This window comes from Galeopterus variegatus, unplaced genomic scaffold (genome assembly GCF_000696425.1).
Source record: "Galeopterus variegatus unplaced genomic scaffold, G_variegatus-3.0.2 Scaffold1160, whole genome shotgun sequence".
In the NCBI taxonomy this organism is placed as follows: Eukaryota; Metazoa; Chordata; class Mammalia; order Dermoptera; family Cynocephalidae; genus Galeopterus; species Galeopterus variegatus.
This window is the reverse complement of record NW_007727271.1, coordinates 254,389-269,403: the sequence shown is the minus strand read 5'-3', so window position 1 is coordinate 269,403 and position 15,015 is coordinate 254,389. Positions and strand designations below refer to the sequence as shown.

Genomic DNA, 15,015 nt, shown 5'->3' with positions numbered 1-15,015 from the left:
CTAGCTGCTCAAGGGCAGTGCAGCTCCCTGATGCAGCCCCTGAGCCTGGCTCAGTGCCTGAAGGAGGCACCAGACAAAATGCCAAGGGCACCAGTGACAGGCCTACTGATGACAGTAGCTCACATCTATTAAACACTTGGAGAATGCCAAAACTCAGTACTACACTACTTATAAGCAGGACCTTTGATCTTCACAACAACCTGTGACGCACTACTGCTTTCCCCATGGGGCAGATAAGAAAACTGAGACATTAGATAACCTGCCTGAGGTGGCACCATTAATAAATGGCAGAATGCAGGTTCAAAGCAGAACATCAACAGGAAGCCATAAGGAAATGGCTAAACATTCTCACTCCCGGGTTTACTCATACTTTCAGCCTACACGTTTGTTCTCTCCCCACCACGACATCATCCCAATCCTGCACACTTTATCGGGAAGCGAGCCGTGCTATCTGATAATGCTTGTAACCCTTCCCCACCACTGTTGGCTCTAGATTATCCACTTGCCATCAAAGTGTGGTCAGCACAGAGGGCAGGATCAGCATCACTGGGAGATGGTTAGAAAGGAAGATTCTTGCCCGTACTCATTAACTCTGAATCCCTGGGGGCAGGGCCCAGGACTGTGGGTTTTGACAAGCTCTCCAGGCGATCTGGTGCTGGCTCAAGTTCAAGAAGCAGAGCTCTGGCACCCTCTTCTGGCACTGCTGATCTGGAGGCTCTCACCTGGACCCCTCACCCCGGTCTCATCTACTGGCATGTGGGCTTGCCACCCAAAAAGGAAAGAATTTGCCCACATTTCCAACCCTGATTGTCACATCATAGAAGAGAGAAAGATGCAACAGAAGAGGTCTGCTGTGAACATTGCATCCAGATCAGAATTCCTTGTTCTTTTTACCCAGATCATCCTGTTGTTACCCATCAAGGCACTTATCGCAGTTCCTCAGGACACATTTACTAGTTTGGTTCACTCATTTGGTCTACTCACCAGCCTACAAGCTCCAGGGAGGCAGGAACTATGCCTGTTTTCATCATCTTGGCAGTGCAGCAACAAACAGTCCCCATTAGAGGAGCTCAGAAGATTTTGCTAATGGATCATCGGGTGGTGACCAGAAGATGTCTTTAACAGGAACAGAATTTAATGTGTAAAAAAATATTTCTCACCTACCTGAAAGGCTACTGAGTCGTTTTTGCTGTTCTGTGATAAAAGAAAAGAACACACAGTATAAATGAGATTTATACAGCACACCATCCTGGCATAACTACTTGGGATCCCAAAGTCTGCATCCTCACTGTCCTCTGGGCTTAGATGCTAAAATGTGTAGCTGATTACAGGGCATAATGCAGCTCCCATTATCCGGGTGTGGTGTCTCCCAACCCCTCCTCTCCCAGATCTGCACCAGGATTCGGTGGACTGCCACTATTTTCTAGATGTTTACATCTTGTCAAAATGATCTCTTCACTGAAGAGGACCCTCCCAACTCCCCTGGTTTCAAGTGATCAGGACCTTCTATGATCCTAGTCTTGGTACCTTTTGAGGGAAATGTAATTATAATCATAACCATGCAGCTTCCACCTCCTGAGAGCCTGCCAGACACTGTTTTAAGAGCTTTTGCACGTAACACTTGGAAACTTTGCAACAAACCCAGCAGTTAGGTATGATTCCTCTCCTCACTGTATAGGTTAGTAAACTAAGGCACAGCCTCAGCTACTACAGCAATCTGGCTGGTCTAGGGTACAGAAGAAATCCTTTAAAAAAAAATCAGCATTGGCAGAGAGACCTCACATAAGGAGCACAAATTACCCAAGACAACCCTAAAAATCAGCTGCATCTAGAACCTGGATCCCCCAACTCCTAGTCCAGGGTTCTTTCCACCTCTAGTCCCCAATGCCCTGCTGGATCCTAACATCCAGGGTCTATTGGTGTCTCACCCTCCTGGACACTCATGTGGAAGGGAGGCCAAAATCTCCTTTGTAGAGTCCCATGTGTACGTGCTATGGGAGAAGCACAAAAGTGACCTTTACCTTCCACAGCTGCTAAATATAAAGCAGCCACATAGATAAAAATAGAACACTTGCCAGCCCATGGGTGCTATCATCATCCCTCTTGGCTGCATCCTCACCCTCCTGCTAGAACCAGTGTACATAAGAAGTAAACAGGGCAGCACAGGCACTCACAGCTGGGGGAACCCACGTCTGCCCACCTCTGACCCGTGGATGAGCTTCACACTGGTGGGACAAGCGTGGGACAAGCAGAAGCCCAGCAGAGCTTCTGGCTCGGCTCTGCCAGTAACTTGCCAGTTGGCAAGGAGTCATGTAACCTCCTGGCCTCAGTTTCCCCATCTGTTAAATCAAAGTGCTCTGTAGTCTCTAAAGGAATCTGTGTTCCCTATTCTGGAAACTCTGTTCTGCAGTTTCCTGGCAGGCCTTCTCCAGCGGCAGAAATAAACGTGTTCAATTTAAAAGACTACATTGTTCCCACTTCTGAGGTGTGAAATGGCCTTTCTTTCACAGGATTCCATGTTACGCAGATAGTAATAGCTATTTCTCAGTGGCGTTACTTAGCAAAGTTAGAAATTAGGGTGAGGCCCAAGGCCTAGATTGCTTCATGTGTCCATAAGATAAATCTGGGACCCAGCAAGTTCTTGCTCTGCAGTGTGGCCCATGGGCCCACAGCAGTGGCATGCCCGGCAAGCTTGCTGAGAATGCAGAAGCTCCCTGCCCCCCATCCCCACTCCCAGACTTCCTGAATCTGAACCTGCAAGTTAGCAAGACTCCCAGGATCCTACGCACATTAAAGGCTGAGTAGCCCAGAGCAAGGAGACCCACACTCCTCTTTCAGTCCTGAGTGTTTTCTGATTCAAATCCTCCTTCCCAGACTTCACCCTCAAACACACATGGTATAAAAACTCGAGAAAGTGGGGAAAGGGACTGTGTCATTCACAACCATCAGTACCAGGCCAGAGCCTCAGTGCCCCAACATTTGTTGTTGGGGGGCAGGCAGCCCCAACATTTGTTGTTGGGGGGTGGGAGGGAGGGCAGCTTGCAGAGACAGGATTATTGTCACACTATGTCCTGGAACAGTCTAGGCAGAAAAAGAAGAGATCCCTTTTAGAATGACTAAACTAGAATTCCAGAAGTGGAGTAAAGTTATCAGTCCCTTGTGAGACTTCGCAATAGTTAAGAAATTGTTTTTAAGCGTCCCATTGTGAGGGGCAAAGCAGAGCTGCCAGGTTGGGTACGTTCCAAAGCAAAGCCTGAAATAGTGGAGTAAAGTTATCAGTCCCTTGTGAGACTTCGCAATAGTTAAGAAATTGTTTTTAAGCATCCCATTGTGAGGGGCAAAGCAGAGCTGCCAGGTTGGGTACGTTCCAAAGCAAAGCCTGAAACGCTTGACCTAAACCCCATTTATGACGTGATGCAGGGCTGGGCCGGCCAGGCTCTTCTATTCTTCTCAACTCTTCCTGCCTTACCTGCTTAGTGAATGTGTGGTTTTGCTCTTTATGGGAAGCTACTATTTAATTCCAAAAAACTAACGCCATTATTTGTATCCTTTTCTGAAGGATGTGTCTCAGGCTGCACAGTTCTGATTTTTAAGTCCCTACGGCAGGACTTGGACAAAAGAGAAAGGCAAGAACCAAAGGTATTTGGGTAAATAAGAGGAATTCATTTGTTCAAGAAAGAAACAAAAAGGAACTACAGGCATTTCTGTAACCATAGATGTCTCACAAGGTGCCATCAGACGGGACTTGGCAGAAGCAGCTGACTTGTCATTTCCCAAAAACCAAAATGCCTTGGGAATAATCCCATTTTTAAAGAAAATGTCTTTCCTTCTGGGAACTAGCTTGCTTCTGTTTCAATGGATTTTTTTTTTTTTTAATGAGTCATAAAGAAGTTCATAGAGTACCAAAATTCCACTTTGTGCTGCATTACAGACCCTTTCTGGGCAAGGGGAGCTACTGCCAGTAAGGGGTATAGCATGGCTGGAAGGAGAACGGGCTCTTACACAGTTCAGGATGGGGGTTGGAACCATGTTTATCTTTTGAAGAACATAGACTCATGGGTGAAAATATGGGAGCCACACACAGTGAAAAAGTAAATAAAACTACTAAAACAACTATTTAAGATTTGAGTAGAAAGATTTTAAGTAAGAGAAAACACCTTATTCATCTACTTTTCAAGTTAGAAGCAGGAAACAGAAAACTGTATTTAGTATGGAAAACAATTAAAATTAGACTCCAGCCTCATTCTCATCTAAGTTAATGCAGAAAGGGAGGTGGGAAACTATGAAGTAGGCAAGCAGGGAGTCAAGAAAAGGAAGATTTGGTACCGAGCTTTGAGCTCTGAACAAAATAATTATTCCTCCACTGTTCTTTGAAATTCAGACTAAAAAGCACTTTCTGCACTAGGAAATAGCTTGAAAACTTTACATTTCACACTGCAAAGGACTTCTGTGAAGGTAAAGTTCACTCCTTTATGGAATTCCAAAAAGGAAAACTTGGGGTTTAATCATCATCTGGAATTTTAAAGCAGAAGGGTGAACATATCCATTTACTACTTTCAAGCACTTCTGTTTCACCCAACCCCGAAGGCCCCTTCAAAGAAGCGGAAGAACCAACCAGAAGCAGTCAGAGAAACCACAGAAAACACACATGAAAACTAAGCCAAACTGTCTGGTGCCACAGTGCAGGGGCAAACAGCCACACAAACTTCATGTCCCCAGAGGGTGCCACTGAAGCGACACCTTGGTGCAGTAACTACTGGTGAGACTGAAGGCCAGTGAGCCACTAAGAAAAAGTTCAGTAGCCTCTATTTTAGAGAGACAAAAATTTGGTGCTCAAAACTCTGCATTCTAGAAAATTCATTATGTCAAAGAATTAAATCACTTATGACATTACTCAAAAGAGGTATTATTATACCCAGATTTTCCAAGCAAAGACTCTAATTAGAATTCTCTTGATGAGGAATTATGAGACACAAACCGTTTTTTTTTTTTTTTTTGGTGTTACTGTCTGAAGAAGACAACCATGAACACCCAAGATGTGGAAAATGCACTATCCCAGCTTACTTATTCAGACATCTGACATCACCCCAAAACAGGGGTTTCCATCTGCCTGCTGGGATCTATTTTGTGGGTCATGGGAGTAAGTAAACTGAGGCAGGTGACCACAGGAAAGGATGGGATTTGTGAAAATTTCTGTGGAGTGACAGAATTCTTGCCCCAGATACCCCAGAATAGCTATACTGATGCCAGAAACCTCAGAGAGGGGTGCGCTGCAAGGCTCCCTTACCGCGATTGTGTTGCAAGAGCACAATGGTAGGATTGACAATCGTCGTGGAGGGATAGGCGGATGATGGCTTGCTAACTGGTGTAAAGGCTTGGGAATCAGTTCCAGTATGGGAAGAAGAAACTTCATTTAGTAGAGGACTGGAACCCTGGGGGAAAAAAAACAGTGTAACTGTAAACATAAGAAATCTAGAGTTAATACTTTTTAGAAAGAAGTTTAAAGCTTTACAAAGACCTTAATTATAAAAAGAAATGTAATCAGTGGAACCTGACATATTATTAATTCCAGTTAGAAGTTTAATCGGGAATGCTTATTCTCCTTGTTGGTATTAGTAGGGAGAAAGAGGGGGAAGGTAAATGTTACTGAACGTCTCAGCAATATCATTATTTTCACCTGATAATAGCTGTGGGTCAATCCAGTTACTGAAAAAGCAAATACAAAGTAGAATAACATGCAAAACCCATGCAATTCCAAATGCGATCCAAAAATGAGAACTGATTTAACTGAGAGAAACCAGGGAAGTTTAGTACACTGTGTAGAGAAATGTGAGAAAATGTAAGTTCAAGAAGACATGGATGTAAGAACAGGGAAGATTTGACAATGGTTCTCTTGGAAAGCTACTGTCAGCCTCAGCACCACTGAGCAATTTTACTAACACTTCTGAGATTTGGATATTATCCTATCCCACTGTGACATTTTTTCACTCTAATATTGGAGTGACAAAGGTCCCTAAAGACTTGTGAGAATCCTGACTTTTAAAAAAACCCTGAGGTCTCTGCCAGAAATACCAATAAAATTATTAATACTAACATTATAATATGCATCATGGGAAGAAGTCTTTCTAAGCAAATGAAAATAAGACCCTGAAATGTAGCCAGGATATTTAGACAGTTTCCTCCATCATATCCTTACATTTTGTAGTTTCTATTTTGGAATTTACAAACCCTAAAGTCAGGAAGTCTTTCTTAAAGGGCTTTTAAGAACAAGATTTTGATTGTTAATCTTAAAGCAATTATTCTCAATCAGAGATCAACTACTATGTCGGTGCCTGCGGGATGAGGACCATGTTTCCCCCTTCCTCCTGTCACCACCCCCAAGTACCTATGCACAATGCCCTACACAGGGCCTCAGTAAGTGCCACGTGAATGCCAGGAGCCATCTACCAGTGTGTGTTTGTAGCAAGAGCACACTTGCTCATCAAAAGAGAGGATATGGGTGTTGGTACCCAGAATAGCCCCAGACATACAGTAGGGACTTCATAAACACTGCCTTAACTCAGACTATCTCTTTTGAAAGTGCCCTAAATACCCACTGCTGTCAGTTATGAGTGGTAGCTCAATTTAGTAAATAAAACCTTTTCCTAAGACTTGAGAGGGGCAGTATGATCTTGTACAAAAGTGCCTCATCTGGATCCCTCCATTTATAAAGTAAAAAATAATTATACTTTTCCTAATTTATCTCCAAAGTGATATAATAAAGATAAATGATGTATCATTAAAAACTGCCTAAATGCACCCAAGAAACACAAAATGTTAGGCATTCAGCTCTTTGAATTATAAATGCCTTGGCTGGCAGGTAGCTCAGGTGGCTAGAGCACAATGTTACAACACAAAGGTCAAGGGTTCAGATCCCCATACCTGCCAGCTGCCAAAAAAAAAAGTATAAATACCTAATGTGATGTTTGGGTGGATTATATGAGCATTATTTTTACAAATTTTATACTGTGTCTTATTTCTGGAACACCACAAAAATACAGCTATTGACTGAAAGAACTCAGATCAATTAACATGACTTTTCTTCTTCCCCCTTAATCTCAAATAGCTGCAGAGGTTGCAGGTGCTACAGCTCAGACACCACCGACAGGGGCTCCTTCTCCTCTTGACAATTTTTATTCAGAGGAAGAATCTGAGCAGTCTCCTTTTTCACCTCTTACTCTATTACCCGGTTCCAAACCAGAAGTTATCAGGCCAACCATAGTCCTTCTGGGAAGTCTACACCAAGCTGATTAGTCAGGTTTGAGCAACTGAGGACAGTGATCTATCTGTCCTGGCACACCTGAAACAAACTCAATATAAGAACCTAGATCTACACAAATGATCAATTATAGGGTACACAACAAAACTACTCACATGGTATATGAGTGCACTAAAAATAAGACTCTTTTCAACTGCTGCTCTAGAGAAACACATTCTGTGCCAAACGGAAGATGCCTCTACTACTCTAAACAAGAGTGTTTCTAAATTCACCTAGAAGTTCAGCTAGGAGTTGGAGGTATATCAGGGAACAATCTAACATTTTTCTCCAACACGGTTCAGTTGCAAACCTCAAAGTTCAAAGGATATCCAAGCCCATGGGCCACATTTGGCCTCATCCTGACTTAACTACAATTGTGCTGCATCTAGAGATTTGAGATTTGATTTAATCTAGAGATTAGAGATTTGAGCCCAGAATGTAGCTTCAGTTGCAAACCTCAAAGTTCAAAGGATATCCAAGCCCATGGGCCACATTTGGCCTCATCTTGACTTAACTACAATTGTGCTGCATCTAGAGATTTGAGATTTGATTTAATCTAGAGATTAGAGATTTGAGCCCAGAATGTGGGAGTTCCCAGCTTTGGTGTGTCTGATGCCTCATTATAATATCTCTAATAAGCCAAATAAATAGCTTCCTTCCCAGTTTTGTATATTATGTTATAGTTAGAGGAGAGGCTTTTGAATGTTCTCACTACAAAGAGATGAGAAATGCATGAGGTGATGGATACCCTAGCCTGACTCAATTATTATACTATACATATGTACCAAAACATCAGATTATACTCCACAAATATGTACAATTACAGTGTAAATTAAAATTTTTTTTTAAAGGAATAAAGTTTTCTTCCTGCATTTTGCATGACTGGCTTCAGCTTAACAAGCCATTTAGGTCAGTTTTGTAGGAATATCTCTTTACACAGGGGGATGTCAGCGAGCATTTAGTTCCATGAGCCAATCGCTTGACTCACCAGATCACTGTATCTGGCAGTGATACAAAATGTAGTGTGTGGACTCCCTACACCAGAAACCCCCTGGGTGCTTGCTACCGAGTGAGAGTCCTAGGTCCCTCCCAGACCCACTCAATCAGAAAGTCCAGGACTGCAACCTGGAGTTGACCATTTAAACAGGCTCATTGCCCCTCAGATGATCCCATGTACACTAAGCCTGAGAACCCATACACTGCCCAAAAACACCCTGTGAGAGTAGGGGCCCTGGCTTGTCCATGGTTATATCCATGGTATCAAGCAGAATTCCTAAAATATGGTAGGAACTCAATGATTGTTAATTATCTGGTTACTTTTCAGCGACTCTTGCCCCCCATTTGCCAGGGCAAGTTCTCAGCGATGTAGCCAATGTTTATTGGGCACTTTCTCTATGCCAAGCACCATAATAGGAACTTTTACTACTCGATCCCACTGAACCCCCCAGCCCTTTGAGTATATCCATGTATTGCCATTCTACAACTTACACTGAGGGCGTTCTTTCAGATTCTCTCAATTGCTAGGGCTCCTGAGGAAAAAGTTGACCCAAGTACTTTGACTCGGCTTTTTCTCTAAAGCAGTTGGGCTTTACCACCTGTGATGGGGACTCATCCCCTCCCCACAGGATGGGACCTGAGGTGTCAGGGCCCTTTAATTTTCCATGACCACTGTGCACCATTTTGCCACAAAGGCCCCTAGGACCTCCTCCTCAGGGGCCCTGGCAATTGTCTTTTGAGAAAACTGTCCTAACCTTTGTTCAAGGTTTTCAAACTCATTTATTCAATTAAGCCCAACTTTTTTTTCTTAAACCCACTCTCTGCCATTCTGTATGTAAGAGTTTGTTTACTCACTAAATCAACCAAAGAGTGAATCTTTTCCTCCCCTAGAACCTCCCTGGCAAATTGTTCTGCAGCACCACATCTGCTGTTGGCTTTTCCACAGACTTCTCTAGCTTTCCTCAGCTCTCACCTTACATCTGCCTGGCTTAGGAAGAGCACAACCAGCCAAAGGACAAGCCGCAGATGTTTTCTCAGAGGGCGAACGAAGAGGTGCATGCCCAAGAGGACAGAGAAGAGGTATGAGAGAGACGCATGAGCAGCTGCGAGAGGCCCACAGCACACACGCAGGAGGCATGCACTCTGGTGACAGCAAACAGTTCCAGTCACCACACAAGCACAGCAGCAGCCAACGCTTTCCTCCCAACTTAGGACTTCAGTGAGAAAGGGGAGTTTGACTGCCGGGAGCAGACATTCCGGAAAGCTGCGGGGAGGGAAGTCCAGCAAGCTTACGGTACGTGAAACAGCTCCCGTGAGGTCAGGCTCCGAGACTCCGTGGAGGGCCTCCGGGATGGGAGGGACCAGCGGAGGCGGCGGTGAGAAGGATGGTGGTGTCTGGCTAACGGGGGGCAAGGAGCCAGGCGCACTGGCTGGCTGGCTGTGGTGGGGCCGCCTCTGCAGATGAGGGGGAATGAAATCATCTAGAGTCGGCAAGGTCAGAGGTGAGGCGGCGGAGGCGGTCGCCGGGACTGTGGGGATGTGGCCCAGCGGCCCCAGAGGAGCTGGAGGTCTGGCAGTGCCTTCTTGCCCTCTGTCAGTATTAACCAGGTAGAGAGGGACAACTATTACCTCGGGCTGGGCTGGGCTGCAGGAAGTGGCACCCTGTAGGAAATAAGGGGGTCGTTACGTAAAGGGGTAGGCAGAGAGGCAGGAACTCCACATTAAACAGTTGAGAGGGGACATGCAATGATGTACTCTGAGAAATATTTAATCGGTGCCCTTTCCTCACAGTACACGAGACAGTCGGTGCTAGCCAGTTGGCCTCCTGATAACTCAGTGACACAGAGGGAACCCCATCCAAGTTGACTTTCCATCATCTATTTTTGAATCCTTTTAACACTATGAGAAAGACAGAGAACAACAGAACAGGCAGGCAGGCTGTGTTTAACCCCACGAAACTGCTGTAGAGCCTGAAAGCTTGGGAGTAAATACAATTTTTTGGCATCTTGTTATAAAACATGAACACCCATATCTCATCATATCATTATTAGTCTATGGATTCCACGCTCCGGCATACTTACACATTTACGGAAAAGAGAGAGAAGGAAACAGAGAGAGGACTGTGCTGAGATGTTTAGAGAGAAGAACTCGGGGTTCAAGCCACAGCAATATTAACGAGGACAGGAAGGTAGGGCAGCCTGGAGAACAAACAAGCTGCTCGCATCAGTTTCGAAAGAGACGGAATAGAAGACACACAGACACTCCTAATTCCTTGCCTTGGCTGGATAACTCGGCTGCAAAAGGTAAGGTTCTTTGCTCTTCCGGTTTTCAGGATCAGAGGTAACCTGGGGGCCTAGCACAGGTGGTCTCACTGCATCTGGGAACGAAGCCCAAGTCCCCAAGGAAGGACTCTCGCCACGGTTAACGGCATCTTGGCGGATGTCAAAGAACAGCTTGGAAGGGTCAGGAGGAAGAGCAGGGGGTGGTTTCCCTGTGCCGGCTGTGGGGGAGACAAGGCTGGGAGCTGGTGTTCGGGTGCCCACAGCCTCCGAGGGAGTGCCTTTGGCCGGGTCACGTGCAACACGAGAGTTTTCTGACGCCGCCGGGCAAATGTTATTGGATAAACAAGGTACATATAAGCTGCTGACCTTTTTATTTCCAACTGCCTCATGACGCGGGTTAGAGCTCACATTCTTACTACAAACTGTCCTGGTGGCTACAGAGTGATGCTGGGGTTGGGATGAAGCACTAGGGAACGTGGAACCCAGAAGCGAGGGACCAGGACACACTGCACCTTTGGGAGCCGATCCAGCTGCCAGGGGGACAGAGATGGGCTGGGGATGTGAGGGCTTCTGCTGGCTGGGGGTGCTGGGTGGGATGTAAGGCTTTGGTGAGCGCAGGTAGAGGGAGTCCTTGTAGGTACTGCAGGTGGTGGGGGGCTGCCATGCAAAGCGCTCCTCTTGAGGGAGAGAAGGGTGTGGGGCAGAGAGAATCTTTAGCAGTATTTTCAAGATGCAATACCAAAACAGGAAAAAGAGAAAGAAAGAGGAGGGGAAATGGAAAGAAGGATGACCATTAGAAACAGCAGCACAACATGACCTGCACAAAAACAACTCCTGACACGTTTTTAAGCAAATCCTCAGGTTAGATTCATCATGGTGCCCACGTTTTTCTTCTGGGTAAAGTCAAGGACTGAAACATACTCACCTGGAAAAGCAGGCCTGACTCTCCCCTACATCCCAGGGAGGCTGAGCCCAGCCTATCATAGGCCATGTTCTAAGCCAATTGGTGCCAAAGGAACTGAATCCCAGTGGAAGAAACCCAGAGCCCCCAATTCCCTCTCAAACCTCCTTTCCTCAAGACTTCTCTTTAAGCTTTTGGCTTTATAAGTTTAAGTTGACTTCAGCACATCTGACTGCCTTTTATTCTTTTCCCTTAGGAAAAGAATTGGAAGAACCATCCTTATTTGTGTTCACAGGAGACAGATGTCTTAATTGATTCACGGAGATTCTGCACTCAATTCCATAAGCACAACAAGTTAAAACTTGCCAAGAAGAGAACGCTAACGACTTTGAATACACCTGTGCTCTTTTCTCACTGGAAACAATTTGATGGAACTTATTAGGAGGAGGACAGGCATGAGATTAAAAGTGCACCGTTTCCCATTTCTGATGCACACAGAAAAAGGGACCAGGCAATGAAGCACTACTGGATTGGACTGTGCCTGGCTTGCCAAATTCCAGCCCCATCCCCACCCAGCCCACCACCATGCACAGAGAATCAATCCCAGAGTTGAATAATTAGCCTCAGACTCATGGCTTAAGCCAAAGTTCCGGTTGCAGGTTCAGGGCTAAAGAGCTATAGTTCACATCTCATTTCCTCTCACCCCCAACACCGTTCCTCCTTGGGTCTCAGTGCGTCAGAAAATGAGGGGACTCTCCAGACAAACCCTCACTTCAATGAGTCATCTGCCAACCTGTAGCTCAACTGGGAATTAGACCATGAGATGAGGAAAGTTGGTTTTCCTAGATTTTCTTCACTGGTCCCTATCTTTAAAGATATCTCAGTACCCGAAGAAAACCAGAATCTTCCCCCAAATTGCACAGGTGAGGTATATCAGAGTTTGGTCAATATCTGGTAAATGGGTTGTGACCAAAACCTGGGAGGGTGCAAACATGTGGGTCTATCTAAGGTTGTTCTTTAATTTTATATTTTGTAAAGTACAGGTACCAAGGGGAAGGGATAGTAGAAAGGGTGAATAGGTGAGAAAGCTTTATGAGCCTGCATTAGAATATCAATCCAGAAACAGTAAATAACATATACCTTAAACCCAGTTTTCAAGTTACAAATAACCTAAATAGAGAGGTAGCTATTTGGGAATCCTTGGTTAACTCGACACCTGTCCCTTCCACAGGGCACCCATGACGGTGTCAGTGGAATGTGGCCGTATGTGTCAGCCAAAAATACAAAATGAAAAGCCCCTCTCCAGTACTCAGAAAGAGCAAAGACTTTCAGATGAACTCACTTGGTCTCAGTGAACTTAGACTAGAGTTTGGGGCATGTTTACAGACTAAATGATGCTCTCCAGAAACAAGACACCTGGACTAGCACGCACCAAACACAGTGAGGGTAAGCTGATAATGGCTGTAGCGAGGTAAGCAAAAGACTATTTTGATTTGGGCTCAGATTTACTTTTACTTTGAGCTCAAGTATCCCACATGTGACTTCTTGTCCAAAGATAGAAATCAGTTTCAATGAGTTTTTAACTTATTTTGGCTGTGGCCATATATGGTGCCGGGGCTGCATTACATCAGGCACAAGCCTTCCCAGGGCTCTGACCCTGTAGAGAGGACACTTCCCCAGAGCGATGACAATGCAATGAGAGCCAAAGGTCTTCCTGTCCTGGGGCCTCGTTTAGCCCTAAGGAGGAGGGTCAAGGCACAGTGACTTTACATGAAAGGAACTACTTTTTGGTTTATTGTAAATGTTGTAGGAATCACACAGGCAGTTTGCATTCCCGAGCAGATGGAATTCCATTTATCTTTTGAGAAGGTGGGTCAGTGAAAAAAAATGAGACTTCTTGAAAAATCTGGTATGTTTACAGTTTTATACAGTTTCAGAAACTACCAGTCCCCACCTCCACTGGGGACCACCATGATGATGATGATGTGAGAGAGAGGGAAACCCTGGTTCCCTGTTACTCAGGGTGGGAAGAGCAGGGCAGCGGGTCCAGGCTGGCAAGACACAGGATTCCCATACAGTCATGGCTCTCCTCGGCCCCAACTTAGTCCTCATGAGGAGATGCTATGCCTGTAGGGATCTGAGAGCTTTCTTCAGCTGAAACCAAGCCTGGAAAGTCACCAGCCTAGCCCATCTTGGCTCTGACTAAGCAAGTGCATACATAGAGTTCAGCTGTACAGACAAGAAGTCACGTTTGCATTCACGAAACAAATCCGAGAGGTAATGCATGACCTGAAGGCTCTTGAAACTTGAATAGCCAGAATTTCAATGACACTGAATATGCAGAGTAAACCCCATATCAGCAATTTACCAGGTTCCCTTTAATAAGCCCTAGTAAAAAGAAAATTCTTGGATAGTAACAGATAAAAAAAAAAAAAAACATCTGAAGGCTCTTGAAACTTGAATAGCCAGAATTTCAATGACACTGAATATGCAGAGTAAACCTCATATCAGCAATTTACCAGGTTCCCTTTAATAAGCCCTAGTAAAAAGAAAATTCTTGGATAGTAACAGATAAAAAAAAAAAAACACTGTCCATAGGAGATGTTACAGGATGCTAACCCTTGTTATATATAAGGCTCATCCTTAAAGTCCTTGAGAGCAACATTTAACATGGTGACCTGAACACAACAGAGATGCTCAATAAAGCTGTGTAAAATATGAGGGTTCCTCAAAAAGTTCATGGAAAAATGGAATTAAAAGACAACAAAAATCCTTCCATGAACTTTCTGAAGTACCCTCGTAAATATATTTAAAGGGAATTTTTATTAACTTCACATGCTTTTAAAATGATCTCTTTAGAAGAGCTGGTTAAGAAGGTAAAAGGAATTACTGAGTTACCCTTTGGGCTAAGTCACTGACAGTGGAAGAAGATATGCTTCCACATTTGCTTTGAATTAATTAGCACTGCTTTCTAATCTGGACAGAGCTGACTGTATCCATTCTTAAGATGGCTGAGCAGGAAGCGTATCTACTACACGCAGCACATTTATACTCTGGGGAAGTCTTCAGAAATGGGAACACCATGTTAAGTCATTTACCGTACAACTGACTTTCCCAAGTCCCTGTGTCTAATGAGGACTTCAGGAGGCCAGGCACATTCGCAGCTCCTGACTCCCACCAGTGGCCCTGAAAGCACACAGCTGTATTTAAGGGTCACATCATGACAGGTGGCAGAAAGCCTCAATGGTGCTGCTTAGCACACAAGGCAATTAGGTGACCACCTCTAAGCCTGGGAAGACAGGGGTCTGCAGAGAGAAAGGAAGGCATCATCTCTGACTCAAGTTCATTTCAGTGGCCAGTGCAATTTTATGTCCTCAGGAACAGGAGCCAGAGGATCGTTGGAAACAGGGCAGGAACTCAGAAGGACCTGCAAAATTTCCAGGCTCCTTGTGAGTTCTGAGAGCCCCTTCACAGAAGGCATAAAAGACCATAAAAGGAACACATTTCTGCAACATTTTCTGAGCAGTACAACTTCCTTT

The 15,015-nt window shown here is 44.8% G+C and overlaps 1 protein-coding gene across 1 annotated transcript in view; it reads right to left on the bottom strand.

Moving 5' to 3' along the window:
* SORBS1 (sorbin and SH3 domain containing 1) overlaps nucleotides 1-15,015 on the bottom strand; it is a 123,711-nt gene that overhangs the window by 89,507 nt on the left and 19,189 nt on the right. Inside the window, exons 6-8 of the mRNA XM_008575249.1 lie at nucleotides 9,587-9,955; nucleotides 5,288-5,432; nucleotides 1,165-1,194 (exon numbers count right to left, since the gene is read on the bottom strand). Of these exons, the coding sequence (XP_008573471.1) occupies nucleotides 1,165-1,194; nucleotides 5,288-5,432; nucleotides 9,587-9,955 (544 nt within the window). The remainder of the gene's footprint in view (nucleotides 1-1,164; nucleotides 1,195-5,287; nucleotides 5,433-9,586; nucleotides 9,956-15,015) is intronic.